The following is a 26,217-nucleotide window of genomic DNA, read 5'->3' on the forward strand; positions in this document are numbered from 1 at the left end:
GCCATTTCAAACCGCGTGGTTTCTTTTATTCGAACGCAACTTTGAAGGGGGCGAGGGTCTAAACCAAACAAACAGGAGAGAGGGGGGCACCATCAGTCGAACGTGGACTCGCCGCCCACACGCCGGCTGTGGCGAGGACGCAGCATCTCCTCCCTGCTGTCGTTGCCGCTCCACTCAACGGATGCCGAAACGGCGAAGGAGGCGGCTTCAACGGCGCAGCACAAACACAGTAGGGAGACGGCTTCTTCAACTGAACAACGAACACTACCAGCCACCATGGTCACCATGATGTCGCCGCGTCCTGGCACCCCACGGTAGCCCCGCAGGCGGCTGGGCGTGACGGTGAGCGGCTCGGCAACGGGAAGAGTTCGCGAATTTAAATCCTGCTCGTGCAAAACAAAAGCAACGGTGCATTTTGACGGTCAGCAGGTGAAGACCCCCCCCCCGCTCGCTGAGCTGCTGCTGCTGCTAGCTGCCAGCTGCCGATGACGACCACGAGGGACGATGACCGTTTGGCCAAATGATCCCGTTGAAATGTAAATTTGCCGACGGTCTAGCGACAACGTAACCGCGTCGTTACGGGTCAACGCCACCACCTCCCCGACGACGGCGTCGCCAGGCAGGGCGTCCTCCCCGACGACGGCGCTTCACGAGCCCATTGGGGGAACCGCGGACGCGTCGTCGTCGACGTCGGTGACGTCCACGGTCACCACGGTGACGGCGCTCGGCGAAGTCGCCGCCCCTCCGGCGGCGTCGTCGTTGTCGTCGTCGCTGGCGGCGGCCGCCCACACCGTCAGGTAGTGGTGGCGGCGCTTCTCGTAGTCCAGGGCCTTCGCCGCGACGCGTATTACGCCTGGGCACACGCGGCACACGCGACGCACGTCTGTGAGACGGAGAGACGGAGACACACGGACGGGGGGACCCCCCCCACGGCCCGAGGGGACCGCCGCCTGCGCCCTGCGCCGCGTCTCTCACCGAGCCTCCGGTCGACGTCGAAGGCCCCGAGCTCGTTGCCGCCGGCGACGCCGTAGCTCACCGCGCCCCCCCCGCCGAGGACGGCCGCCACGGCGATGACCGCGGTGCCCGGCGCCGCGTCTTCCGGCACGGTGGCGCGGTAGGCCAGCCGCCGGAACGCCGGGGCGGCGGCGACGCCGCGCTCATCGTTGTCGTGCAGGGACACGGAAATCACCGCGGTGGAGGACGCCGTCGCCGAGGCTCCGCCGCCGCTGTGGGCGAGCACCATGAGGCTGTAGACGTCGCGGCTCTCCAGCGGACGCTTGACGGTGATGACACCCGAGCGGCCGTCGATGGCGAAGCGGTCGCCGGCAGAGTTCAGCAGAGAGTGAGTCACCTTGCGGTGGGGGCCTACAATACACGGCGACAACAACAACAACAACGGCCGTTCGCCACCGAGTGGCGGCGACGTCACCACGGCGCTTGTGCCAGGCCAGGTGCACGTTGGGGACACGTGGAGTGTCGAACGCCCGCTGGCAGGAGGTCACGGGGCAGACCCAGCAGGTGCCACGGGTTCACTGACCGAGACGAGTGGCCGATGCACCACCTGTGCCCCCGACTTTGCTTTAGCCACCCGGCGCTCCGCTCGTTGTTGTGAGTGTCGCTCCTCCGCCCTCCATTGTTGTTGGAGGGCGACTGCCTCCAACTGCCCAGTAGCGTCCTTCACGAGCCTCCTCCACAGAGGCCGATCTTGACACCGCTGGTACCGGTCATCGGCAAGTCCACTCAGCTCCACATCCTCCTGTACCACATCACTTCATCTCTTCTCTAGCCCGTGCCGCGCCCGTTCAGCCCCCTATATCCGGCCAAACAGGAGCTGCTTGGGCTTGCGGTGGCTGGGCCATGCGGGCTACACGACCGAGCCAACGCAGTCTTGCCTGCCGGAACTCACCGATAAGAACATGTCTAGATTGCCAAAGATCCCATGTGTAGCCTCAGGCTGTAGGGGCAAGTGCTGTAAGAGAGCAGCACCTATGAAGGCCGGCACCGTGGCACACGAGGGGGTGGGTGGCCAGCACCACGCCCGGCCGCCTTTGTCTCTCGAGTGGCGATGTTCGCCAGGTTCGTAGCGCTGCGCGCTAACCGCTACCCATAATGTACACACACACGCGCACATACACACTCAAAGTCACGCGCGGGCGCGTGTGTACGTCGCCACCGTCGTACCCAGGTCGGCGTCGACGGCGCGCGCGCTCGTCACCGCCGTCCCTACACTGGCGTGGCTCAGGCGCAGGGCGATGGCGCGGGGGGGCGACCCCGTGAGGAAGCGCGGGGCCGAGTCGTTCACGTCCTCCACCCTCACGAGGACCTCCGCCCGGCAGGAGCGGCCGCCGCCGTCGGTCGCGGCCACGGCGAGCGCGTGGGCCGGGGCGGCCTCGCGGTCCAGCGGCGCCAGCGTGAAGAGCTCCCCTACGCGGGGCCACGCCGACGAGAAAGACGTTAACCACCTCGCCCGCTACACAGGAGGTGGACGTGAAATTTGATCACAACCCCGACGGCTGCGAGAGCGCGATGGAGAGAGCGCGATGAGCGTTACCGCTGACGGGGTCCAAGCGGAAGAGATTCGCTCCGGCACCGTGCAGCGAGTACCCGATGGTTCCGTTAGAGCCGGAATCGGAGTCACGGGCTGAAACCCTCAGCAGGAAGACTTGTGGGGCGACGTCCTCCCGCACGGTGACGTTGTACCACAGCTGGGGCACCGTGGGGCACAGCGGTAGTGCAGTGAGCCCAAAGGTGAGGGAGAGCCGGTAGTCGAGGCGACACTTATTTAACAGTAACTATAGCACAGGGCCTCTAACACAAAGGGGGTGACGGCCCCTTACGCCCGCCATCTGGGGAGGTGTGGCCTCCGGGCTATCGTGTCCTATCGACTGGGACCACGTACACTCTCAGCCCTGCGGCTAGGGGCCCTAGGGGGAGGCTACTTTGACTCAACCCGGCCAAGGTCCTTGGGTCCGACCACTTTCCCTCACAGCCCCGGCCCTTACAAGGACAGTGGGTCTGGGGGTTCCCAGGGTCCTACTCTAAGCCCGGTCTCCAGTCTTCAACTTGAGAACTGCGGAACCCATTCAGGGGTCCGGCTTTTATACTCCGCCCCTGGCCACGCCCTCTCCGCCCCTGGCCATGCCCTCTCCACCCCTGGCCACGCCCTCTCTGCCCCTGGCCACGCCTTCCTTCCAGAGTGTTCCAGGGGATATTAGAATATTCCCACAGCCCCCTTATTGGGGTCTTGGGAACCCCGGTGGCCCACATACCACCCCCTACTGGCGTCTGTCCGCCAGTGCAGGTAAGTATACCGTGTGTTCATGGCGTTACAGCAGTACGGTGGTGTGGTAGGGTATGACGAGTCTGTGAGCCTGTGTGGCGAGTCTACGGTTACGGATACCTTGTCACACACGGGGCCGTTGTCGTTGACGTCCAGCACGGTGACGGCCACGACGACCGTCCTCACCAAGGTGCCGTCGGTGGCCATCACCAGCACGTGGTGGCGTTCCTGCTCCTCCCGGTCGAGCGGCCGCTCCAGGCGCAGCGTCCACTCGCCCCCCCTCTTGACGGGGCCGAGGGAGAAGTGGCCCAGCGGGTCGCCACCTGTGGCCAGCGTGGACGGGGGGTGGGACGCGGACGTCGCTTGCCGTCGAGACGGAGAGTGTGACGAAGAGAGTGTGATGAAGAGAGTATGATGGCGAGAGTATGATGACGAGAGTCGGTTTAATGCAGAGGCTTCCGCGACCAACTGTGAATGCGGTGGTGGGTTCACTCCAACACAACAGGTGTAGTGGCGTACTAGTAGACTACACTATACACTACTGCACACTACCTGTCAGGTGGTACGTAAGATCCCGGTTTTCCGGCGCGGCGTCCGCGTCGTCCGCCTGGACGACAGCCAACGCCAGGCCGGGCGCGGCGTCCTCCGGCACTCGGACGTCGATCACCGAGGCCGAGAACCGCGGGGGGTGGTCGTTGGCATCGCTCACGATGACGAGCACCTTGGCGACGGCCGGCGGGCGCTCGGGGCGTGCCGGGTCGAAAGCCTTGACGAGGAGGTGGTGCCTGTCACGGGCCTCGCAGTCCAGCCGGCTCAGCGTGCTCACCCAGCCGCTGCGGGCGTCCACCATGAAGAGCGGCTCCGCTTCTCCGGCGTCGCCGCTCTCGCGCGGCTCGACCAGGTTGTACACCGGCTGGGCACCGCCGTCTCGGTCCGTCGCTGAGGGACGGGTCAGGGGGAGGATGGGGGGAGGGGGGGGGGTGTTGTATATAGGCCTTTTTTCCAAATTGATATTAAGAATGATTTTGCCAATATTTTTTTTTTATCAATCATGGTGTCGCTTGGAGGCCAGATGGGGTGAGGTGAACACCCCTCCCTCCCCTCACAGCAACAGTTTCTCACACACAACCGAGGGACGGAGATAAGCCATAAAAGAATCAAACCAGGGTGAGACTGAACAGACAGATGGCTTAATAAATCAGAACACACGGACACACGTACAACCAACCCCCCACCCCCCCCCCCCCCCCCACAGCACAGAGTGAAATCAAAGGAAGTTCCGATCCTTGGTGAGAAGGCGGCAGAGGAAGAAATTTGGCATAAGAAGAGAGACACGAGCCATACATCGTCATCACAGCTACCGGCGGCAGAAGACGGCGACCAACTAGCGAAGACGACGGCCAGCCACCGAGGTCGATCAGTCACCAAAGAGTTCTGCAATGTCAAGCCATCAACGTCGAGAAAGGGCGGAAAGCGCCAAGCATCGACCGAGCCAGCATCGCAGAGAACCAGCGGCACGCGCAATCGACACCGCCAGGGGAGAGCACGCCGCTGCGTCAACAGCGTCAGGCGGGGTCCCCCACCTGCCCTGCTGTTTCCAGGCCTCGTCCCTGCGGACACTTCCTCCCGCCGTGATATTTTCCCAGTAAATTGGTTAAATTGGTTACCGAAGAGTGGCAGCCCCTACCATTTGGAGCTATCTGTGTGACCCATAGACTACTCGCTCAGAAACCCATAGACACACCACACAGACACCCACACAAAGACGCGTTTGTTGACCGAGTGAGCCCAGCGCCGCACACGGTTGCGTTACCTCTCACTTGAACGAGCAGCACCCCGCCTGGCAGGTTCTCCAACACGGTGGCCTCGTAGACGCTCGACTCGAACACGGGCGCTTCGTCCTCCACGTCCTCCACACGCACCGTCACCGGGACCTGCGCCGTGACGTCGGCTCCGCCCCGCCGCCACGTGGCCCTCACCTCGAAGCGGTGGCTCCCCGCGGCCTCGCGGTCGAGCGCCCTCGCCACCACGATCCGCCCGTCGCCGGCGACCACCGCGAATGCGCCGCCCCCGGCGCCGTCATCCGCCACCCCGCCGCCGCCGCCAGGCACTGCGGCGTACGCGGCCGCCTCGTCGCCTGCGAGCGCGGCCGCCACCGCGCCAACCTCGCTCCCCGCCCGCACGTCCTCTGCGACCGTCAGCTCGTAGGCCGCCTGGGCGAAGGCCGGCGCCGCTGTGCCGGCGGGCAGCACGGCGACGGACGCGGGGATGGCGGTGGCGCGCCCGCCGCCGTCCTCCGCCACGACGAAGAACGACAGCCGCGAGCCCTCCAGGCCGGCGAGGCCGCCCTTGGTGATGACGCGGCCCGTCAGGGGCTCCACCTCCAGGACGTCCTCGGAGGCGTCCGGCTCCCACCCCTTCCGGAGCGAGTAGACGACGGCCGCGTTGCTCCCCTCGTCGCGGTCCGTGGCGGCGACCCGCAGGACCGTGGTCCCCTTCGCGGCGCTCGCCGGCACTCCGCCGGAGTACTCGGCGGCGACGAACCGGGGCGCGTTGTCGTTCTCGTCCGTGGCGACGACCCTGACCGTGGCGAAGGCCGCCCTGCCTCCGCCGTCCCGGGCCACGACGCGGACGTCCACGGCCCTCTGCGAGGGGTCCTCCCTGTCGAGGGGCGCCCTCACGAAGATCCGCCCGCTCCCGTCGATGGTGAAGCGCTCGCGGGCGAACCGGTTCGCGATGGAGTACGACGCTCGCCCGAACGCGCCCGCGTCGGCGTCCGTGGCCCGCACCGAGGCCACCGGGGTCCCCGCCACGGAGTTTTCGGGAATCTCCGCCGCGTACTCGGCCCGCTCGAAGGCGGGGGCGTGCCGGTTGGTGGGCCGCACGTCGACCGCCAGCGTGGCGTCGCCGACGAACGCGCCGTCCGTGGCCGAGACTCGGAGGCGGTAGCAGGCGGCCGGCTTCTTCCGCTCAAGCGGGATGGCGACGGAGACGACGCCCGTCTCGGCATCGATGGCGAAGCTCGCTGGGTCGTCGTCGCCGGAGACGATGGCGTACCGCAGCCGGTAGGCGTCCGACGCGTCGGCGTCCAACGCCCTCGGCGCGGCCACGAAGTGCCCGGGCCAAGACAGCCGGCTCACGGACGCCTCGTACAGCGGCCGCTCGAACACCGGCGCGTTGTCGTTCGCGTCCTCGACGGCGACGGTCACCGTGACGTCGGAGGCGAGGGGAGGGGAGCCGCCGTCCGTCGCCCGCACCGAGAAACGATGGAGCCTGCTCCGCTCGTGGTCCAGGGGCGCCGTGGTCACGACCAGCCCGCCGTCCGGGTCCACGTAGAATCCCTCGCCGCCCTTCTCCCCGTCGTCCACGATCTCGTAGCGGAGCGCCCCGTTGGGGCCGGCGTCGGCATCGACGGCGCTCACCCGGACGACGGAGGTCCCCGGGGGCGCGGATTCGGACAGCGTGGCGGCGTAGGCGCCCCGCGCGAAGAGCGGCCGGTTGTCGTTGACGTCCCCGACGACGACGTCTAGGCTCACGTCGGCATGCAGGCCCGTCGCCGGGGAGGCGGCCCGCACCGCGAGGCGGTAGTTGGCCCGCGTCTCGCGGTCCAGCGAGCCGACAACGCTCACGACGCCCGTGCCAAAGTCGACGGAGAACTGGTCGAAGGGGTCGCCGTCGACGATGGAGAAAACGAGCGGCAGGCCCTCGGGACCCGCCGCGCGGACGTGAGCGATCGGCGCGGGCGGCCCGACGTCCTCGGGCACCCACGCGACGTGGGAGAGGCTCTCGAACGCCGGCGCGTCCTCGTCGAGCACCGTGACCGTGATGCCGACCGCAGACGACAGCGGAGGAGTCCCGCAGTCCGTCGCCACCACGGTCACGACGAAGTCCTTGCCCGACGCGCCCGGGGCGAAGCTCGTCCTCAGCAAGATCTCGCCGCCGGAAGGGCGGACGCGAAAGCGGCCGTCGCGGTCGTCCCTCAACGAGTACCTCACCCTGGCGTTCTCGCCGACGTCCCGGTCGAGGGCCGCCACGGTGAGCACGGCGCTCCCCGGCGCCGCCGCCGCCCCGACAACGGCGCGGTACGGCAGGCCGACGAACGCCGGGGTGTTGTCGTTGACGTCTTCGACGGCCACCTCGACCACGGTGCGAGCGACGCTCGGGCGCGCCCGCGAGCCGCCCCTCACCTCCACCAGCAGCTCGTAGTGATCGCGCTCCTCCCTGTCGAACGCGACGCCGGCCGTCTCCAGGACGCCCGCCGTCGGCCTCATCCGGAACGCGCCGCTCGGGTCGAGCAGGTCGAAGACGAGCGGCTCGTTGAGGTCCCCCCCCGTCGCGACGACCGCGGCCACGACGGCGCCCGCCGCGCCGTTCTCGGGGATGCGCGCCGAGATCTTTGGCGGAACCCGCAGCCTGCCGCCGAACGCCCGCACGGAGACCTTCACCCACGCGGCGCTCCGAAATTTCCCGTCGGACACCTCGACCCCGAGGTCGTAGCCGGTGGCGAGGAGGGAGGCGTTTCGCACCTCGACGTCCCCGGTGCGCGCGTCCACGGCGAACGCGCCGCCGACGTTTCCCGAGGCGACGCGGTAGGTCAGCGTGGCACCGACGTCCGGGTCGGAGGCCGCCAGGGTCAGCAGGCGGACGCCGGCGCGGGTCGGCACAGTCAGCGTCGTCTCGTACGCGGCCGTCGAGAACGCCGGCGGGCAGTCGTTGGCGTCCAGCACGGCGACCGTCACCTTGGCCGGAGCTTCGGCGGACATCCTCGGGCTGCCGCCGTCCGAGGCGGTCACCCGGAAGCGGAACTCGGCCGTCGTCTCGCGGTCGAGGGCCCTGGCGACCCTGATGGCCCCGGTGCGCGGGTCGACGGAGAAGTACTTCCTGGCTCCGAACTCGACGATCCCGTAGGCGACCGTCGCGCGCCCCTCGCCGTCGTCCGCGTCGGCGGCCCTGACGACGAGCGGGACGCCGTCCGGGTCTAGCACCGGGGTCCCCGCCGCCGCCTCCTCGCCGACGGCCCCGCGGTAGCGAGGGCGGTCGAAGACGGGCCCGTTGTCGTTCTCGTCGAGCACGAGGATCGTCACCGACGCGTCCGTCGAGAGGCCCGCCGCGTCTGTGGCCCGCACCGTCAGCTGGAACGACGGCGTCCGCTCGCGGTCCAGCGGCCGTTTGGCGGCAACGACCCCGGACGTCGGGTGGATGTCGAAGGCGCCTTCGGGATCGCCCTCCCGTATTTCGTAGGCGACCGTCGACCGGCCAGAGGCGCTCACCGCGAGCACGAAGCTCCCGGGCGCGGCCCCTTCGGCGACCTCCGCCGAGTAGCCGCCGCCGCCGCCTCCGGAGGCGAATTTGGGGGGGGCGTCGGCGTCGGCGGCGACGACGACGACGCGGACGGCGGCATTCGTGACGCGGCGCGGGCGCCCCCGGTCCACCGCCCTCACCGTCAGCTCGTAGGCCTCCACCGCGGAGCCGTTCAGCTTCCTCGCCACGAAGACGACGCCCAGCGCGCGGTGGACGGCGAAGGAATTCCCCACGTTTCCTGCCGGGAGAATTCGGAGGAGCGGGACGGGCGCGAGTTTACGTCACCGAATCCGGAGGGAGACGCCGAGGGCAAACGACGCGGGGGAAACCGCGGCGCCCGTCGGCTCCCGAGCGATCCGAGTTGGACCCGCGGCTCGCGACTCGCTCGGGGAGAGGGACGCGACGGAGAAACCACGACGCTGGAAACGTGCCCCTGTGCAGAAACTCCCCCCCCCCCCCCCGGGGCGGTTGGGAGGGGCGGCGGGAGCGGCGGCGGAAGCGGCGGTCACCGTATCTGATGCTATATCTGACGTCGGCGTTGGGGCCGTCGTCGCGGTCCGTCGCCGTGACGCGCACCACGGCGGAGCCCACGGCCGCCGACTCGGCCACGCGGGCCTCGTAGGGGCCGCCGGTGAAGCGGGGCGCGTGGTCGTTGGCATCGTTGACGCTCACCGCCAGCGTGGCGTACGCTCGCCTCACGGGGACCCCGCCGTCCTGCACCTGCTCGCGCGGGTGAGAGAAAGAGAGTGAGAGAGTGAGAGAGTGAGTGAGAGAGTGAGAGAGAGAGAGTAAGAGAGAGAGTGAGAGAGAGAGTGAGAGAGAGTGAGAGAGAGTGAGAGAGAGAGTGAGTGAGAGAGAGAGTGAGAGTGTGAGAGAGAGAAAGTGAGTGAGAGATAGTGAGAGAGTGAGAGAGAGAGTGAGAGAGAGTGAGAGAGGGTGAGTGAGTGAGAGAGTGAGAGAGAGTGAGAGAGTGAGCGAGAGAGTGAGAGAGTGAGAGAGAGTGAGAGAGAGAGAGTGAGAGTGAGAGAGAGAGAGTGAGAGACTTTGACTTTTAAATAAACTTTATTGTCCAGCAGCAAATGCCCTGGACGGTTCCGGTGCTCCATTGCGAGAGTCGCCAATAAAAAAGCCAACAATGTCCGTGCGCGTCATTGCGCGCAAGACCATCGACACCAGCCACAGGCAACAACCTCGTCACCGTCAACACAAGCGCACATATCGAAAAACAACACCGTTCTGCAATGACACAGAAGCGGGAAAAAAACCTGGTCCAAAGTGCGAACCACGCGCCGCCCCCCCCCACGGTACGGGTGAACCCAACCACCAAAACCAAATCAAAATCGGTCCGCACGTGTCACCGCGTGCACATCCAAATGACGCAGCTGATCGCCGCCAATGCAGGTAGGTATACAGACCGCCTCAGTGGACGTGCTGCACACGAGGCACGCACAGCACACCTCCTGGCGTGGCCACCGCCAGCTTAGGTGGCTCACGGTCCACCGCCAGCCTCTGGTGATCGCGTGCGCAGAGGAAACCATTTCGAGTCCGCGCGCGTCATCGCGCACCTTGCCCTTTTAAATCCCGAGGCCACAACGCTAGGTGTTGGTGTTGGCGGTGGCCGCAGGGGGGGGCCCTTTAGCTGGGAGGAATACCTCCTCTCTGCCTTCCGTACTAGAGCCTCCACCTTGTCGGCCTCCTTCCGGCTGCAGACTTACCTTTGCGGATCCTTGCAAAGTGGTCGCGCGGCCTGCATGAAGGCCAGCGCGTCGGGGAATTGCTCTCTGAAGGTGCCCGCGCGCCCCTTGAAGGGGTGTCGTACATAGTCAATGATGGCCCCTGGGTTGTACTCTATCCCCCTCCGGACTCGCGGGCGGCTCGTTTCACTTGTGTTCTCAACAACGTTGGACCTTAACCACCCGTCGTCCCTGTAGGTGTTGTTGTTGTCGTTATTTTCGTTGCTGTTGTTTTTACAGTCGCCTTGTATGTTCTCTTGGGGCTTGGCGGCCGCCTCTCGTGTCAGGCCACCCCGAGCCGGGTTTTTCTTGGGCTTGGGGTGGTGTACCTCCGCGGGTCCAGCAGCCATCGCCCCGTCAGACGGGGAGGCGGGCTGCTCGTCTCTCGCGTGCGCCGCGGCACCGTCAGGTGTCACGGCACCCTCGAGCGCCGCGGCACCGTCAGGCGCGGCGGCGCCGGTGAAGGTGATGGTGGTGGTGGTCGTGAAGCCTTCAATAGCTGTACCGGGGGAATCTCCATATGGTACAGATATAAAGGGAGGCTGATCGATGCCCGGGCGCGGTCAAGGGATGGCTCCCTATTGCTCAACCACGTTATGTATGCTGATGATTTGGTAATAGCTGCTCATTCAGAGGAGGAGTTGGAGACGCTGCTGCTGAGACTGGAGCGTGCCACTAAGAGGTGGGGCCTTACCATCAGCCCCACCAAAACTAAGCACCTGCCTGGGTATTTTGTACCATCGGACACTACACCCCCACAACTCCCAATCGGTGATGGGGCAGTTGTGGAGAGAGTGGAGAGTTTCTCATACCTGGGCAGTGTGCTTATGACCGGCTCCAGTTTAACAGCAGAGGTCTCACTCCACATCAGTCGAGCGGCAATATCTTTTCATCGGTTGCGTAACGCTGTGTGGAAGCTACCTGGTCTGTCGCTCCGCACTAAGCCTCAGGTCTTCTTGGCCACGGTCATTCCCACCCTTCTCTACGCTTGCGAAACATGGACCCCCCTAATGGAACATCTTCGCCGGTTGGAAACATTTAGGCTGGCCTGCTTACGATCCATCCTGGGTTTAACCAGACTGGATTGTGTGAGGAGCTCACAAATCCTTGAAAGATCTAGGAAAGGTCCCATCGGTGAGCTCCTCCGGCGGGCAAGGCTGCGATGGCTGGGTCATGTAGCCCGCATGCCCAGCCACCGCATGCCGAAACAGATTTTGTTCGGCCGGATTGAGGGGGCTAAACGGGCGCGGCACGGGCTAGAGAAGAGATGGAGTGATGTGTTACAGGAGGACGTGGAGCTGAGTGGACTTGCCGATGACTGGTACCAGCGGTGTCAAGATTGGCCTCTGTGGAGGAGGCTCATGAAGGACGCTACTGGGCAGTTGGAGGCAGTCGCCCTCCAACAACAACGGAGGGCGGAGGAACGACGCTCACAACAACGAGCGGAGCGCCGGGTGGCTAAAGCACAGCAGGTTGGCACAGTAGGGGGCACAGGTGGTGCATCAGCCAGTCATCTCAGTCAGTCGACCCGTGGCACCTGGGTCTGCCCCGTGACCTCCTGCCAGCGGGCGTTCGACACTTCACGTGGCCTCAGTGTGCACATAGCCTGGCACAAGCGTCGTGGTGACATCACCGCCACTTAGTGGTGAATGGCGGTTGTTGTTGTTGTTGGTCTGCAATTCCGGAGCGGCCAAGGCTGGGTCCGGCTCCGACGGTCGCTCTGCTACCGCGACGTCGTCCGGCAGGTGGAGTCCGCCGTCGTTGCTCATCCCGTCCCGCGGCCCGGGTTCGCCGTCGCTCCCCGTCGCCGCTTCCGTGCGGTCCTCTGGCTCGCTGTTGTCGCCGGCGACCACCGTCCGCATCGCGGGGGCCCCGACGCGTCCCGCTGACGCGGGGTCGCTCCTTGCCCTCCGCTTCCTCCGCCAGGGAGGGGCGGACGGGCGGACGAAAACGTCTCCCTCGTCCTCGGTCGTCCGTGCCCCGCAGTCAGCTGCCAGGACGGCGAGATCACCCCGCTGCCCTCCCTGCTGCTGCTGCTGTTGTTGATTTTGGTGTTCTTCTTGTTGTAGTTGATGGCGGTGCTGTTGCTGCGGCCGCTGCTGCTGTGTCTGCTGCTGCTCCGCCCGCCCCGTTGCGGGCGGAGCAGCACGCGCGGCGGACTCGCTCGCCCTGTTCGGGCAGTTCCTCCGGGCGTGGCCGCTGCATCCGCACCCGGAACAACGCATCCCCGCCGTGGATGCGTGTACTGTGTACACGTGGCCCTGCACCGTGTACTTAAAGTTAATGTCTAAGTCCGTGTTGCCGTCCTTCAGGACCATAAAAACCTGGCGCTGAAGCGACAATACGTGCGCCGACCCGGGGTCCCTCGTTTGTAGAGGCAGCAGCGTGACTTTCGACACCGCCGTCCCGTAGCGTTGGAGGTCCCGCAGCAGGTCGGCGCCGCTCAGAAAGGGCGGCGTGCCCGAGAGCGCCACCCTGACGGCGGGCGTGGCGAGCGGGGCGCACCGCAGGTGAAGCTCACCCACGGTGAGCCCCGTCTCCACCAGGCGCGCCGCCATCGCCTCCTCCGCCACGTACACCGTGACCCCTCCGCTCTGCCGCTGGGCCGCGACGACGCCGGCATAGCCGACGTCGTCGCGGCCACCGCGGCGGCGACGACGGCGATCCCGGACGGCGGAAAGGTGGCGAAACCGTTCCTCCTCGTGAGAGTCTCCAGCGCGGTGCGCTGCACCATGGTGGTGGTCGGCAGCAGCCACACCTGCGCACGTGTTCGCTGTTGTTGTCGTCGTCGTTGTTGTTGTTGTCGTCGTTGTTGCCGTTCTCTGTTCAGCCCACGAGCCGCTCGGAATAAATTTTCCGGGACGACTCAGTGAGCAAAAATAAAGAAGAAATCAAAGGGAATAAACCATTACAAAACGAGGGGAAGAGCGATGTTTAAACTCCCCATTGTAACCTCTCTCAGGCTTGGCCTAATTTATGGAAAATCAGGCCCCCATTGATCCAGGTGAGCAGCGCGGAACTTCACCTGGACGCAGCCTCCTCCACGCATGCGCAGAGAGAGAGAGAGAGAGTGTGAGAGTGAGAGAGTGTGAGAGTGAGTGAGTGATAGTGAGAGTGAGTGAGAGAGTGAGAGAGCGAGAGAGTGAGAGAGAGTGAGAGAGCGAGAGAGCGAGTGAGAGAGTGAGAGAGAGAGAGTGAGAGAGAGAGTGAGAGAGTGAGAGAGAGAGTGAGAGAGTGAGAGAGTGAGAGAGAGAGTGAGAGAGTGAGAGAGTGAGAGGGTGAGAGTGAGATAGAGAGTGAGAGAGAGTGAGAGAGTGAAGAGAGAGAGGGCTGAGCGGAGCGCTCGCTCCGAACGCCCCCGGACAGGAGGCTTTCGCGGCAGACGCCATTCTCGGTGGAGGGACGTGCTGGTCGCGTGCAACGTGTCGTCATCCGACTGTGCCACCGCCGCCTGACACGGCCGGTCGGCAAGGTTTTGTGTCACCCAAACAAAATGTGGCGATTTAGTTACACGGCTTGTTTACGTGACAAACTACACTATACGCATTACTATGAAGTACACCGCACACTGTGGTCACCACGCAAGACGGTGGTCACGGCGTCGTCGTCGTCATCATCGTCGCCTTCGATCAGCAGTTGGCTACGTACAGTTGCGGACGAAGTTCAACGGACACACACACACGTACACACACGTACACACACACACGTACACACACGTACACACACACACGTACACACACACACGTACACACACGTGCACATGTACACACACGCACACACACACACGTACACACACACGTACACACACGTACACACACACGTACACACACACATGTGCGCACGTACACACACGTACACACACACACGTACACACACGTACACACACACGTACACACGCGCACACCCGGCGTGGAGCCACGTACTCACCATGACGGTGAGTACGTGGCTCCACTTGGCCTCTCGGTCCAGCCTCTCGGCGACGGTGACCTCGCCGGTGACGGGGTCTACGCGGAACAGACGCCGGCCCTCCACGGCGTCGCCGCCGCCCACGCCGACGAGGAAGAAGGAGAGCCGGGCGGCGGCGGCGCCGGCGTCGGCGTCGGTCGCCTCCAGCCGCAGGATCCGGGAGGCGCCGGGAGAGGCGTCCTCGGTGACGGTCGCCTCATAGAGGTCACGGGAGAAGCGGGGCCGGTGGTCGTTCACGTCCTGCACCGTCACCACCACCTAGCGGGGGGGGGGGGGGGGGTGAGTAAAGTGGTGATGCGGGTGGCGGTGGTGGTGGTGGTGAGGAGGAATTGGCAAGAGGTGCCGATGCACCCGGCACGTCTCACGCGGCCACCGCGGCAACCCCCGGCCTCGTGACGTCACCGCGTCGCCCTGACGGCCTCGTCACGCCCACCTTGTGCGACAGACAGACAGACACGCACACAGACACACACACACAGACACACACAGACACACACAGACACACACACAGACATGCACACAGACACACACAGACACAGACACGCACAGACACACACACAGACACACACACAGAGACAGACACACACAGACACACACAGACACACACAGACACACACAGACACAGACACACACACACAGACACACACAGACACACACACAGACACACACAGACACACACACAGACACACAGACACACACACAGACACACAGACACACACACAGACACGCACACACAGACACACAGACACACACACACAGACACACACACAGACACACATACACAGACACACAAACACAGACACGCACACAGACACGCACACAGACACACACAAAGACACACACAGACACACACAGACACACACAGACACGCACACAGACACACACACAGACACGCGTGCCCGCCCACCAGGGTGGTTGAAGCGTTGGTCCCGTCGGTGAGCGTCACGGTGAGCCGGTAGGAGGAGCACCGCTCGGCATCCAGCGGCTTGGCCACCTCCACAACGCCGCTGTGCTCCGTCACGTGGAAGCTGTGCTCCACGTCACCGCCTGTCAACACGCGGCGCCCCCCTAACGTCATCATCATCGTCACCGTTAACACACCATCATCATGTCACCGTTAACACACCATCATCGTCACCATTAACACACCATCATGATGTCACCGTTAACACACCATCATGTCACCGTTAACCCATCATCATCATGTCACCGTTAACACACCATCATGATGTCACCATTAACCCATCATCATGTCACTGTTAACCCATCATCGTGAGGTCACCATTAACACATCATCATCGTCACCGTTAACACATCATCATCGTCACCATTAACACACCATCATGATATCACCGTTAACCCATCATCGTGAGGTCACCGTTAACCCATCATCGTGAGGTCACCATTAACACACCATCATCATGTGACTGTTAACACACCATCGTGATGTCACCGTTAACCCATCATTGTGAGGTCACCATTAACACACCATCATCGTCACCATTAACCCATCATCGTGAGGTCACCATTAAGCCATCATCGTGATGTCACCATTAACACACCATCATGATGTCACCGTTAACACATCATCATCATCGTCACCGTTAACACATCATCGTCACCGTTAACCCATCATCATCGTCACCATTAACACACCATCATCGTCACCGTTAACACATCATCATTGTCACCATTAACACACCATCATCGTCACCGTTAACCCATCATCATCGTCACCATTAACACACCATCATCATGTCACCGTTAACCCATCATCGTGAGGTCACCATTAACACATCATCATGAGGTCACCATTAACACACCATCATGATGTCACCGTTAACACACCATCGTGAGGTCAACGCTAACACATCATCGTCACCATTAACCCATCATCATCGTCACCATTAACACACCATCATGTCACCGTTAACACATCATCATCGTCACCGTTAACACACCATCATGATATCACCATTAACACATCATGAGGTCACCATTAACACATCATCATCGTCACCGTTAACACATCATCATGATGTCACCATTAACCCATCATCATGAGGTCACCATTAACACATCATCATCGTCACCATTAACACACCATCATGAGGTCACCGTTAACACATCATCATGAGGTCACCATTAATTCATCATCATGAGGTCACCATTAACACACCATCATCGTCACCATTAACACACCATCATGAGGTCACCGTTAACACACCATCATGAGGTCACCGTTAACCCATCATCATGAGGTCACCATTAACACATCATCATGAGGTCACCGTTAACACACCATCATGAGGTCACCGTTAACCCATCATCATGATGTCACCGTTAACCCATCATCATGATGTCACCATTAACACACCATCATGATGTGGGGTGGGATGTGGAATGTGTGTGGTGGCACCACGTGACCTGTGATGCTGAACCAGAGGAGGCTCCCCGCCGTGCTCTGCGTGGGCAGCGCGATCACCACGGAGCCCACGGCGGCCGTCTCCGACACGGTGACCGCGTGCCGGCTCAGGCCGAAGGCCGCGGGCGTCTCCGGCGGCCGGGGAGCGGCGATCCACTCCACGTGTATGACGGCCGTCGACGGCAAGGTCGGCGGTTGCCCCGAGTCTCTGGCTTCGATCTGCGGGGCGGGCAACGGCGAGATCGGCGAGTTCTGCTTCACGGTGGGGGGTCAACATTGTGAAGCGTGTCCGTGAGGATGAGGGGGGAGGACCGCGAGGGGAGTGTGCCCAGTACCAGGATGGAGTGGGATGTCCCCGCACGGTGCAAGTCGCTCCGGCTGTAGACGACTCCGTGCTCATCGGAATAGTAATTGTGTTGCCACCCGCGGACGGTGTACAACAGCATGCCGTTGTTGCCCCAGTCGGCGTCGGCGGCGTAGACGCGGGCGATGGCCACCACCGTCGGCTCCTTCGCCGCCACCGCGTAAACGCGCGTGAGGTTCCTGCGGAAGCGCGGGGCGTTGTCGTTCTCGTCGGAGACGCTCAGCGTCACCGCCACCCTCGCTTCACGCGGGGGCACGCCGCCGTCCACGATGGACACCTGGCGCCGGCGGGCGGGACGCACGCAGACACACGCGCAACAACAACAACGACCTCCACTAAGTGGCCGTGACGGCACCACGACGCTTGTGCCAGGCCATGTGCACGTCGAGGCCACGTGTCGAACGTCCGCTGGCAGGAGGTCACGGGGCACACCCAGGTGCCACGGGTCGACTGACTGAGATGAGTGGCCGAAGCACCACCTGTGCCCCCTACTGTGCTTTAGCCACCCGGCGCTCCGATGGGTCTTTGTCCAGATGTTTTAATGATTTGTGAGCTCCTCACACAATCCACCCTGGTTAAACCCAGGATGGATCGTAGGCAGGTGAGCCTAAATGTTTCTAACCAGCCAAAGATGTTCAATTAGGGGGGGTCCACGTTTCGCAAGCGTAGAGAAGGGTGGGAATGATTTGCCGAGAAGACCCGAAGCTTAGTGCGGAGCGACAGACCAGGTAGCTTCCACACAGTGTTATGCAACCGATGAAAAGATAATGCCGCTCGACTGATTCGGAGTGAGACCTCCGCTGTCAAACTGAAGCCAGTCATGAGCACACTGCCAGGGTATGGGAAACTCTCCACTCTTTCCACAACTGCCCTGTGAGTTGTGGGGGTGGATTGTCCGATGGTACAAAATACCCAGGCAGGTGCTTAGCTTTGGTGGGGCTGATAGTAAGTCCCAACCTCTTAGTGGCAAGCTCCACGTTTAGCAGCAGCGCCTCCAACTCCTCCTCTGAGTGAGCAGCAATTACCAGATCATTGGCAAGGTTGAGCAATAGGGAGCCATCACTTGACCGCACCTGGGCATCGATGAGCCTCCCATTATATCTGTACCAGATGGAAATTCCTCCGGTACAGCTATTGAAGGCCACTACCACCACCACCACCATCACGGTGACTCTCACCTCCAGCTCGTGCTCCGCCTGCCTCTCTCTGTCCAGCCGCCTGCTGGTGGTGTGGATGACGCCTGCAACGAGTCCGTTCACCGGAGGTCAACAACAACCATCCCACGCCGGCCGGCACACGCACGCAGTGGGGTGGGGTGGGGGCCAACGTGGATAGTAAATGTTGCTGGATTTGCTCACCAACACACCGGTTAGTGCTGTACTAGTAACGAATTGGCACATTCTGTAGTGTATAGTTGTGTCGTGCATAATGTAGTGTACACTATACACTACATTATAATTGTAAATGTTATAGATTTGCTTTCTACACTACACTATAATTGTAAATGTTCTGGATTTGCTCTCCACCACCACCAACCCCCACCTGTCGCGTTGTTTATGGTGAAGAATCCCTGTGGGTCTCCGCTGACGATGTTGAACGTGAGGCCCCTGCCCCGGGCATCGTTGGAGGACATGGCGGCGGCGTTGTCCAGGTCCCAGGCATCCACCTGCACTGCCCTGACGCCCCCACGGGAGTTCTCCGCCACCGCGGCCTGGTACCACGGACGCGATGCCCGCGGGGGGTTGTCGTTAACGTCCTGGGGGGGGGGGGGGAGAGACACACGGTACTCGCATTGTGTGTCGTTTTAAAATGCAGCGGTGCATACGCATGTGTGTGTATGTGTGTGTGTACTTGTGTGTGTGTACGTGTGTGTGTACGTGTGTGTGTGTATATACGTGTGTGTGTACGTGTGTTTGTATACGTGTGTGTGTGTGTGTACGTGTGTGTGTGTATACGTGTGTGTGTGTACGTGTGTGTGTATATACGTGTGTGTGTGTATATACGTGTGTGTATACGTGTGTGTGTATACGTGTGTGTATGTATACGTGTGTGTGTGTACGTGTGTGTGTGTGTGTATACGTGTGTGTGTCCTCCAGAAACAACGAAAAGCCACTACGGGTGGCCACGTGGAATATTCGAATGCTCACAGCGGAGGAGAGGCTGCCACTCCTCTGTCGGGAGCTGGACCGGTACCACCTGGATCTATGTGGCATTCAGGAGGTCCGGTGGACCGGCTCTGGCTCCTGCCACCATGAGGGGTGGACAGTCCTCTACTCGTGGCAGCAGACTGCCAAACAACAGGGTGTGCCTCTTCTTTTGAACAAAAAAATGAAGGGGGTGTGGGAGCGTGGCGGTGAGGTGTGGGAAGCTGTAATCCCCAGGCTACTTTGGGCTGGCCTTCCCATCAACCGGAGGCAAGGCATGGTGGTCGTGGTTACTTATGCCCCCACCGAAGATGAACATCCGTGGAGGGATGCAGGCAAAGCCGATGAGTCAGATGCCTTCTATGACCTCCTGTCACAGGTGCTGGCTAAAGTGGCCCCTCGGGATAGAGTCATCATGTTGGGTGACTTCAATGCCTGAGTTGGTCATGATACTGGCACCTGGTATGGAGTGACTGGAGGGCATGGGCCAGATCAGCTCAATAACAACGGTAGGAGGCTGCTAGATTTTTGTGCAGCCCATGGGCTTGTAATTACCAACACGCTGTTCCGGCATCGGCGCATCCACACAACATCATGGTTGCATGCCGGGTCCAAGCAAGAACATCTGCTGGACTACATAGTGACGGACCAGCGGATGTGAGCCCTCGTCCTTGACACCAGGACCTACCGTGGAGCTGATCTGCCCTCTGACCATCGACTAGTCATCTGTAAGATGCGCCTGCCATTCTTCCACTCCGGTGGTGGGTGTACACCCAGGACCCCTTTCCAACCTAAAGTGGCCTGGTCTCAGTTATCTGATGAAAGTTGCAAGCGAGAATTTCATCATCGCTTGCGGCTGGGATTGGCATCGTCCCCGACTCCTGATGTCGAGGGTAAATGGGCGAGGTTTAGGACTGTGACTCATGCAGCTGCAATGGCTGCTTTGGGTACACGGTCCAGACCTCCCCAGAGACCCTGGCTGACAGAGGAGGTGTTCAGGATGATTGAGAAAAAGCGACAGGCCCACTGTCATCGGCTACAGAATCCCACGTCAGAGAATGAGGAGACTTACCGCAGCCTTCGCTCGGAGGTTCGGAGAGCCGTGAGGCACTGCAAGGATGGGTGGTGGTCGCGGGTTGCTGAGGAGATGGAGTCTGCCTCAGTGGCCCGTGATCACAAATCTCTATTTAACTCCATCAAAAAGTAACCTGCAGCGCCACACCTATTACCATCATTAGGTGAAAAAACGGTGATCCAATCTCCGACCCCCAGGAACAGGTTTTCAGATTTGCTGAGCATTTCTGTGAGGTCCTGGGGGAGGGAAAATCCCTCAGCCAGAAAAACATCGTGGCACAAAGTGAGGATGACCCTGCTGAGGCTGCGGTGCCTCAAATATTGGAAGAAGTCACCCCCTGTGAGTGGCTGGCTGAGGTGCCATCTGTTGAGGAAGTCCTGAAGGCAATCCGGAGTCTGAGACCAGGAAAGGCAGCGGGCAGAGATGATCTCCCAAGCGAAATGCTGAGGGAGGGTGGCGTTTATGCACAGACTGCCCTATATGACATCATAACAACGATCTGGACCACTGGACGGGTTCTGCAGGATTGGAAGGATGCCCTGGTGGTCCCCCTTTTTAAGAAGGGGGACCGCACAGACTGTAACAACTACAGGGGCATCTCACTCCTCAGTGTGCCGGGAAAGGTCCTGGCAAGGATTATTCAGCATCGCCTTGCCAGGCACGCTGAGGAGAGGCTTGCAGAGCCCCAATGCGGTTTCAGGAAAGGGCGGTCCTGCACAAATGCCATATTTTCTGTCCGTCTGCTACAGCAGAGGTGTAGGGAATTCCAACAAGACCTACATATCTGCTTTATTGACCTGGTCAAGGCCTATGATACCATCAGTAGGCCTGGGCTCTGGGTTGTTCTTCCTGCTTTTGGAGTACCTGACCCTCTGCTCACGATCATTAAGGACCTTCATGATGGTGAGTGGGCCCGGGTAAAATTACGTGGCCGGGAGTCAGAGCCATTCCCTGTACACCTTGGGGTGCGACAGGGATGTCCTCTGGCTTCCACATTATTTAACATCTATTTTGACCACATAGTTCGTGAAGCCTTCAATAGCTGTACCGAGGGAATTTCCATATGGTACAGATATAATGAGAGGCTGATCGATGCCCGGGTGCGGTCAAGGGATGGCTCCCTATTGCTCAACCACGTTATGTATGCTGATGATTTGGTAATAGCTGCTCATTCAGAGGAGGAGTTGGAGACGCTGCTGCTGAGACTGGAGCGTGCCACTAAGAGGTGGGGCCTTACCATCAGCCCCACCAAAACTAAGCACCTGCCTGGGTATTTTGTACCATCGGACACTCCACCCCCACAACTCCCAATCGGTGATGGGGCAGTTGTGGAGAGAGTGGAGAGTTTCCCATACCTGGGCAGTGTGCTTATGACTGGCTCCAGTTTAACAGCAGAGGACTCATCGGTTGCGTAACGCTGTGTGGAAGCTACCTGGTCTGTCGCTCCGCACTAAGCTTCAGGTCTTCTCGGCCACGATCATTCCCTCCCTTCTCTACGCTTGCGAAACGTGGACCCCCCTAATGAAACATCTTCGCCGGTTAGAAACATTTAGGCTGGCCTGCCTACGATCCATCCTGGGTTTAACCAGACTGGATTGTGTGAGGAGCTCACAAATCCTGGAAAGATCTGGGCAAGGTCCAATCGGTGAGCTCCTCCGGCGGGGAAGGCTGCGATGGCTGGGTCATGTAGCCCACATGCCCAGCCACCGCATGCCAAAACAGCTTTTGTCCGGCCGGATTGAGGGGGCTAAACGGGCGCGGCACGGGCTAGAGAAGAGATAGTGTGATGTGGTACAGGAGGACGTGGAGCTGAGTGGACTTGCCGATGACTGGTACCAACGGTGTCAAGATCGGCCTCTGTGGAGGAGGCTCGTGAAGGACGCTACTGGGCAGTTGGAGGTAGTCGCCATCCAACAACAACGGAGGGCGGAGGAGCGACGCTCACAACAACGAGCGGAGCGCCGAGTGGCTCAAGCACAGCAGGTTGGCACAGTAGGGGGTACAGGTGGTGCATCAGCCAGTCATCTCAGTCAGTCGACCCGTGGCACCTGGGTCTGCCCCGTGACCTCCTGCCAGCGGGCGTTCGACACTTCACGTGGCCTCAGGGTGCACATAGCCTGGCACAAGCGTCGTGGTGACGTCACCGCCACTTAGTGGCGAATGGCGGTTGTTGTTGTTGTTGTATATACGTGTGTATACGTGTGTGAATACGTGTGTGTGTGTATACGTGTGTGTGCATACGTGTGTGTGTGTATACGTGTGTGTGTGTATATACGTGTGTGTGTGTACGTGTGTGTGAGTTTCCGTACCTGCACGTCCACGTAGACGTGCAGTGTGGAGAAGCGAGGGACGACTCCGCGATCCGTCGCGCGCACCGTGAGCCAGTAGCTGTCAGCAGTCTCCCGATCCAGCGGCTGCACCGTGATGATCATCCCTGCCGGCGCGGAGCGCCGTGCACGACACACGGCAGAGACGGGCGCCGGCGTGAGCCGTCAGTCGGCGTCGTGAGCCGTGAGGAGGAGGATGGGGGGGGGGAAGGGAGGAAGGAGGGGGGGGAGTAGGTGCGGTTTACCATTCTCTGGATGAATGCTGAAGACGCCCAGGCCGGATTCATTCACGAGGGAGTACCGCACCTCCCCGTCGATCCCCCGGTCTTCATCCGTGGCCGTGACGGTGACGACGACGGCGCCCACGGGGGCGTCCTCCCGCACGGCGGCGGCCGCCGCGAACTCCGCGAATCGCGGGGCGTGGTCGTTCTCGTCCACGTCCACCACCTCCACCGTCGCCCGGCAGGCGGCCGGCGGCGGCCCCCCGGGGTCGCCGTCGCGCGCGGCCACCGTCAGGTCGTGGCGGCGCCGCCTCTCGAAGTCGAGCGGCCGCGCCAGACGCAGGGCCCCGCTCGTCTCGTGCACCCCGAACGTGCCGCCGTCCTCGTCCTCGCCCGGCAGGGAGTAGCGCACCTCCCCGGCCGGCCCCGCGTCGGGGTCGCGAGCGTCCAGCCAGCCGAAGACGGCCCCCACCGGGAAGTCCTCGGGCACGCGGAGGCGGAGGGGCGCCGGCGCGCACGCGGGCGCGTGGTCGTCCACGTCCTCCACCGTCACGGTCACCGCGGCGACGGAGGAGAGGCGGCTCTCCTCCGGCGCCAGGTCCGACGCCTCCACCAGCAGCGCGTGCTCGGCGCGCCGCTCGCGGTCCAGCGGCGCCGCCACCTCCACGGCGCCCGTCTCAGCGTCCACGCGGAAGAGGTCGGTGTCGGACAGCAGACGGTAGCGCACGGCGCCCGCGGCGCCCGCGTCGCCGTCGGCGGCCTCCAGCCGGAGCACCTCGCGGCCCGGCCGCGTGCTCTCCGGCACCCGGGCCTCGTAGGCGCGCCGCGAGAACTCCGGCCGGTTGTCGTTGACGTCCAAGATGACGACCCGGAGGGTGGCGCTCGCGGAGCGCCGCGGCGTGCCCAGGTCGCGGACGACGATGTTCACGAGGTAGGAGGCGGTGGCCTCGCGGTCCAGCGGCACCAGGACCCTCACGACGCCGGTCTCCGCGTCCACGGCGAGGCCGCTCGCCCCGCCGTCGTCCGTCAGGGCGTACAGCAGCTTCCCCTCGAAGCCGTCGTCCGGATCCGTGGCCTCCATTCGGGTGACCTCGGCCCCGACTGGCAAATCTTCGCGGACTTCCACGGCGACCGCCGGGGCGGCGAACGCCGGCGCGTGCCGATTGACGGCGCCGGCGGCGAGGGGGCGCGGGCGGTTTCGCCGTTGGTTTGCCCGGTGGAGCCACGCGACCATCCTCCGGGCGATCCCCGTCTCCACGCACCGCCATGACGGCACCCGTCCGGGAGCGGCGTCCACGACCGAGACGTTCAGGAACGCCGTCTCCGCCGAGAGCTCCCCGTCGGTGGCCGTGAGGCCGAGGCGGAAGGCCCCCGCCGGCCCGGCGGCGACATCGGCGAGGGAGCGCGCGAGCGTCACGACGCCGAGGGCGCCGTCCAGCGCGAAGAAGCCGCCCTCGTTCCCGGACGCGATGCCGTAGAGCACCGGCCGGAGCTCGTCGGCGTCGATGGCCGACGCGGTGAAGATCGGCTCACCCGGCCGGAGGTCCCGGGGGATCTCGCCCACGCAGTCTACGGACTCGAAGACGGGCGCGTTGTCGTTCATGTTGGTGACGTTCACCGTCACGGTCGCCTCGGCCTCCCGGCGGAACGGAGTCCCCCAGTCCGAGGCTCGCACGCGCAGCCGGTAGGCCCCCGCCATCTCCTCGTGGTCCAGCGGCCCCGTCGTGACGACGATGCCCGTGCGGGGGTCGACGGCGAAGGGGCCAGGCTCGTCCTCCACCAGGCCGTACGTCACGCGGCCGTCGTCCCCCTCGTCGTCGTCGGCAGCGTGCAGGATGAGCACGAACGTGCCCGCCGGGACGTCCTCGCTCAACGAGGCGGAGTAGTTGGGCCGCTCGAAGACCGGGGCGTGGGCGTTGTAGTCCGCGACGTCGATCGCGACCCCGGCGACGCCCGGGCCGGCGTCGGTGCCGACGTCGAACTCGAAGCGGCGTCTGTCGACCGCCACCAGGGACCCGTGGACGGAGACGACCCCGGTGGCGGGGTTCACGGCGAAGAAGTCGCCATCGGCGCCGCCTCGGACGACGTACCGGCAGCCCCGCGCGCCGCAAGAGGCTCGAACCGCGAGCACGACGGCGCGGGGCGGAGACCGCCGCTCGACGGCGCCCGCGTAGACGCTCCGCTCGAACGCGCCGGCGGCGCCGCCCCCCCGGACCGTGACCGTGACGGGCCGCGAGTGCCTGGGCGGCCTCCCCCCGTCGCGAGCCTGCACGGTGAGGTTCACCCCGAAGGGGAAGTCCGCCCAGTCCAGCCGCCCCGAGAGCCTCACCGCGTAGGCCGAGGCGGGGCCGGCGCCGTCCATCGGGGCGACAGAGAACGCCCGGAGGGGGTCGCCGGCGACGATCTCCACGGCGACGATCTCCCCCTCGGGGCCGGCGTCGCGGTCCACCGCAGCGAGCTCCGCGTACGCGGCAGCGGGGTCGGCGAACGGCGCCCCTTGCCCGCGGGTCGCGACGACTGTGACGCGCGGGGCGTGGGCGTTCGCCCGGCTCACATTCACCGCGACACGCGCCGAGCTGCTCAGCCCGCCGCCGTCGACGGCCATCACCTTGAACTCGTGCAGCCCCGCGTCGCCGGGCTCCGTCAGCCTCCTGGCGAGCGTCACCGCGCCGCTCGTCGGGTGCACGGCGAACGCGTCCGAGCGCCACGCCAGGGCGTAACTGAAGCGCCCGTTGGGGCCCTCGTCGGCGTCCGTGGCGGCGACACGTAGGACCGTGGTGCCCGCCGGCGCGTCGTTGGCGACGCTCGCGGCGTACGACAAAGCCGAAAACAGCGGATTCAGGTCGTTGCGGTCCAGCACCTGGACGAAGACCGTGGCGGACGCCGAACCGCGGCTGTTCTCGGAGAACGCCTTCACCCCCAGCGTGTAGCCGTGGCGCTCCTCGCGGTCCAACGGCACGCCCCTCGTGCGGACGCACAGGAACCAAAAGTCGCCCACGACGAGCCCCTCGGCCTCGAACGCGGCCCCCTCGTCCCCGGACACGACGGCGTACCGGGCCCCGGGGGCCGAGCGGCCGACGTGGATCCCCATCTTGTCGTGGCTCTCCACGTACGTCCCGGGCGCGGAGTTTTCGTAGACGGTGGCTTTGTAGGACAAGCTGGTGAAGCGCAGGGCGGGCTTCGGCCGGCCCCGTTGCCCGTCGAGGCATTTCCCGCACGGCGGCAGCAGCAGCAGGAGCAGCAGCGGGAGGAGCGCCGAGGCCATCGTGTTGGGCGTCAGGCTCTGCGCCCGAGAGCCGCCGACGACACGGAGCCGCGGTCGGAGAGGTGGGCGACGCCAAAGTCTGGCGCTCCCAATGGGGTGTCGGTCCTCCTCCTCCT

The 26,217-nt window shown here is 63.1% G+C and overlaps 1 protein-coding gene across 1 annotated transcript; it reads right to left on the reverse strand.

Annotated features, from left to right (window-relative positions):
* LOC142918168 (protocadherin Fat 1-like) lies at window positions 1–26,217 on the reverse strand. The gene is made up of 16 exons (XM_076062284.1): window positions 22,861–26,217; window positions 22,598–22,722; window positions 18,612–18,825; window positions 18,248–18,309; window positions 17,041–17,346; window positions 16,708–16,924; window positions 15,188–15,327; window positions 14,242–14,538; window positions 9,091–9,301; window positions 5,094–8,819; window positions 3,833–4,219; window positions 3,401–3,603; window positions 2,552–2,705; window positions 2,182–2,424; window positions 976–1,365; window positions 1–853 (listed from the first exon to the last, which is right to left on the reverse strand). The coding sequence occupies exons 1-16, from the start codon at window positions 26,099–26,101 to the stop codon at window positions 648–650; spliced, it is 10,122 nt and encodes a 3,373-aa protein (XP_075918399.1). The 5' UTR covers window positions 26,102–26,217; the 3' UTR covers window positions 1–647.

The sequence above is a fragment of the Petromyzon marinus genome, unplaced genomic scaffold (genome assembly GCF_048934315.1).
Source record: "Petromyzon marinus isolate PM22_M1 ecotype Great Lakes invasive population unplaced genomic scaffold, UKy_Petmar_22M1.pri1.0 PM_G_Scaffold_56, whole genome shotgun sequence".
NCBI classification, from domain to species: Eukaryota; Metazoa; Chordata; class Hyperoartia; order Petromyzontiformes; family Petromyzontidae; genus Petromyzon; species Petromyzon marinus.

Coding starts and splice junctions, on each gene's coding strand:
- LOC142918168 (XM_076062284.1), bottom strand. CDS start 26,101: ATGGCCTCGGCGCTCCTCCCGCTGCTGCTCCTGCTGCTGCTGCCGCCG. Junction 9,302..14,241: donor GCCACGTACTCACCGTCATG/GTGAGTACGTGG, acceptor CCGCGCGAGCAG/GTGCAGGACGGCGGGGTCCC. Junction 4,220..5,093: donor GCTGCTCGTTCAAGTGAGAG/GTAACGCAACCG, acceptor CCCGTCCCTCAG/CGACGGACCGAGACGGCGGT.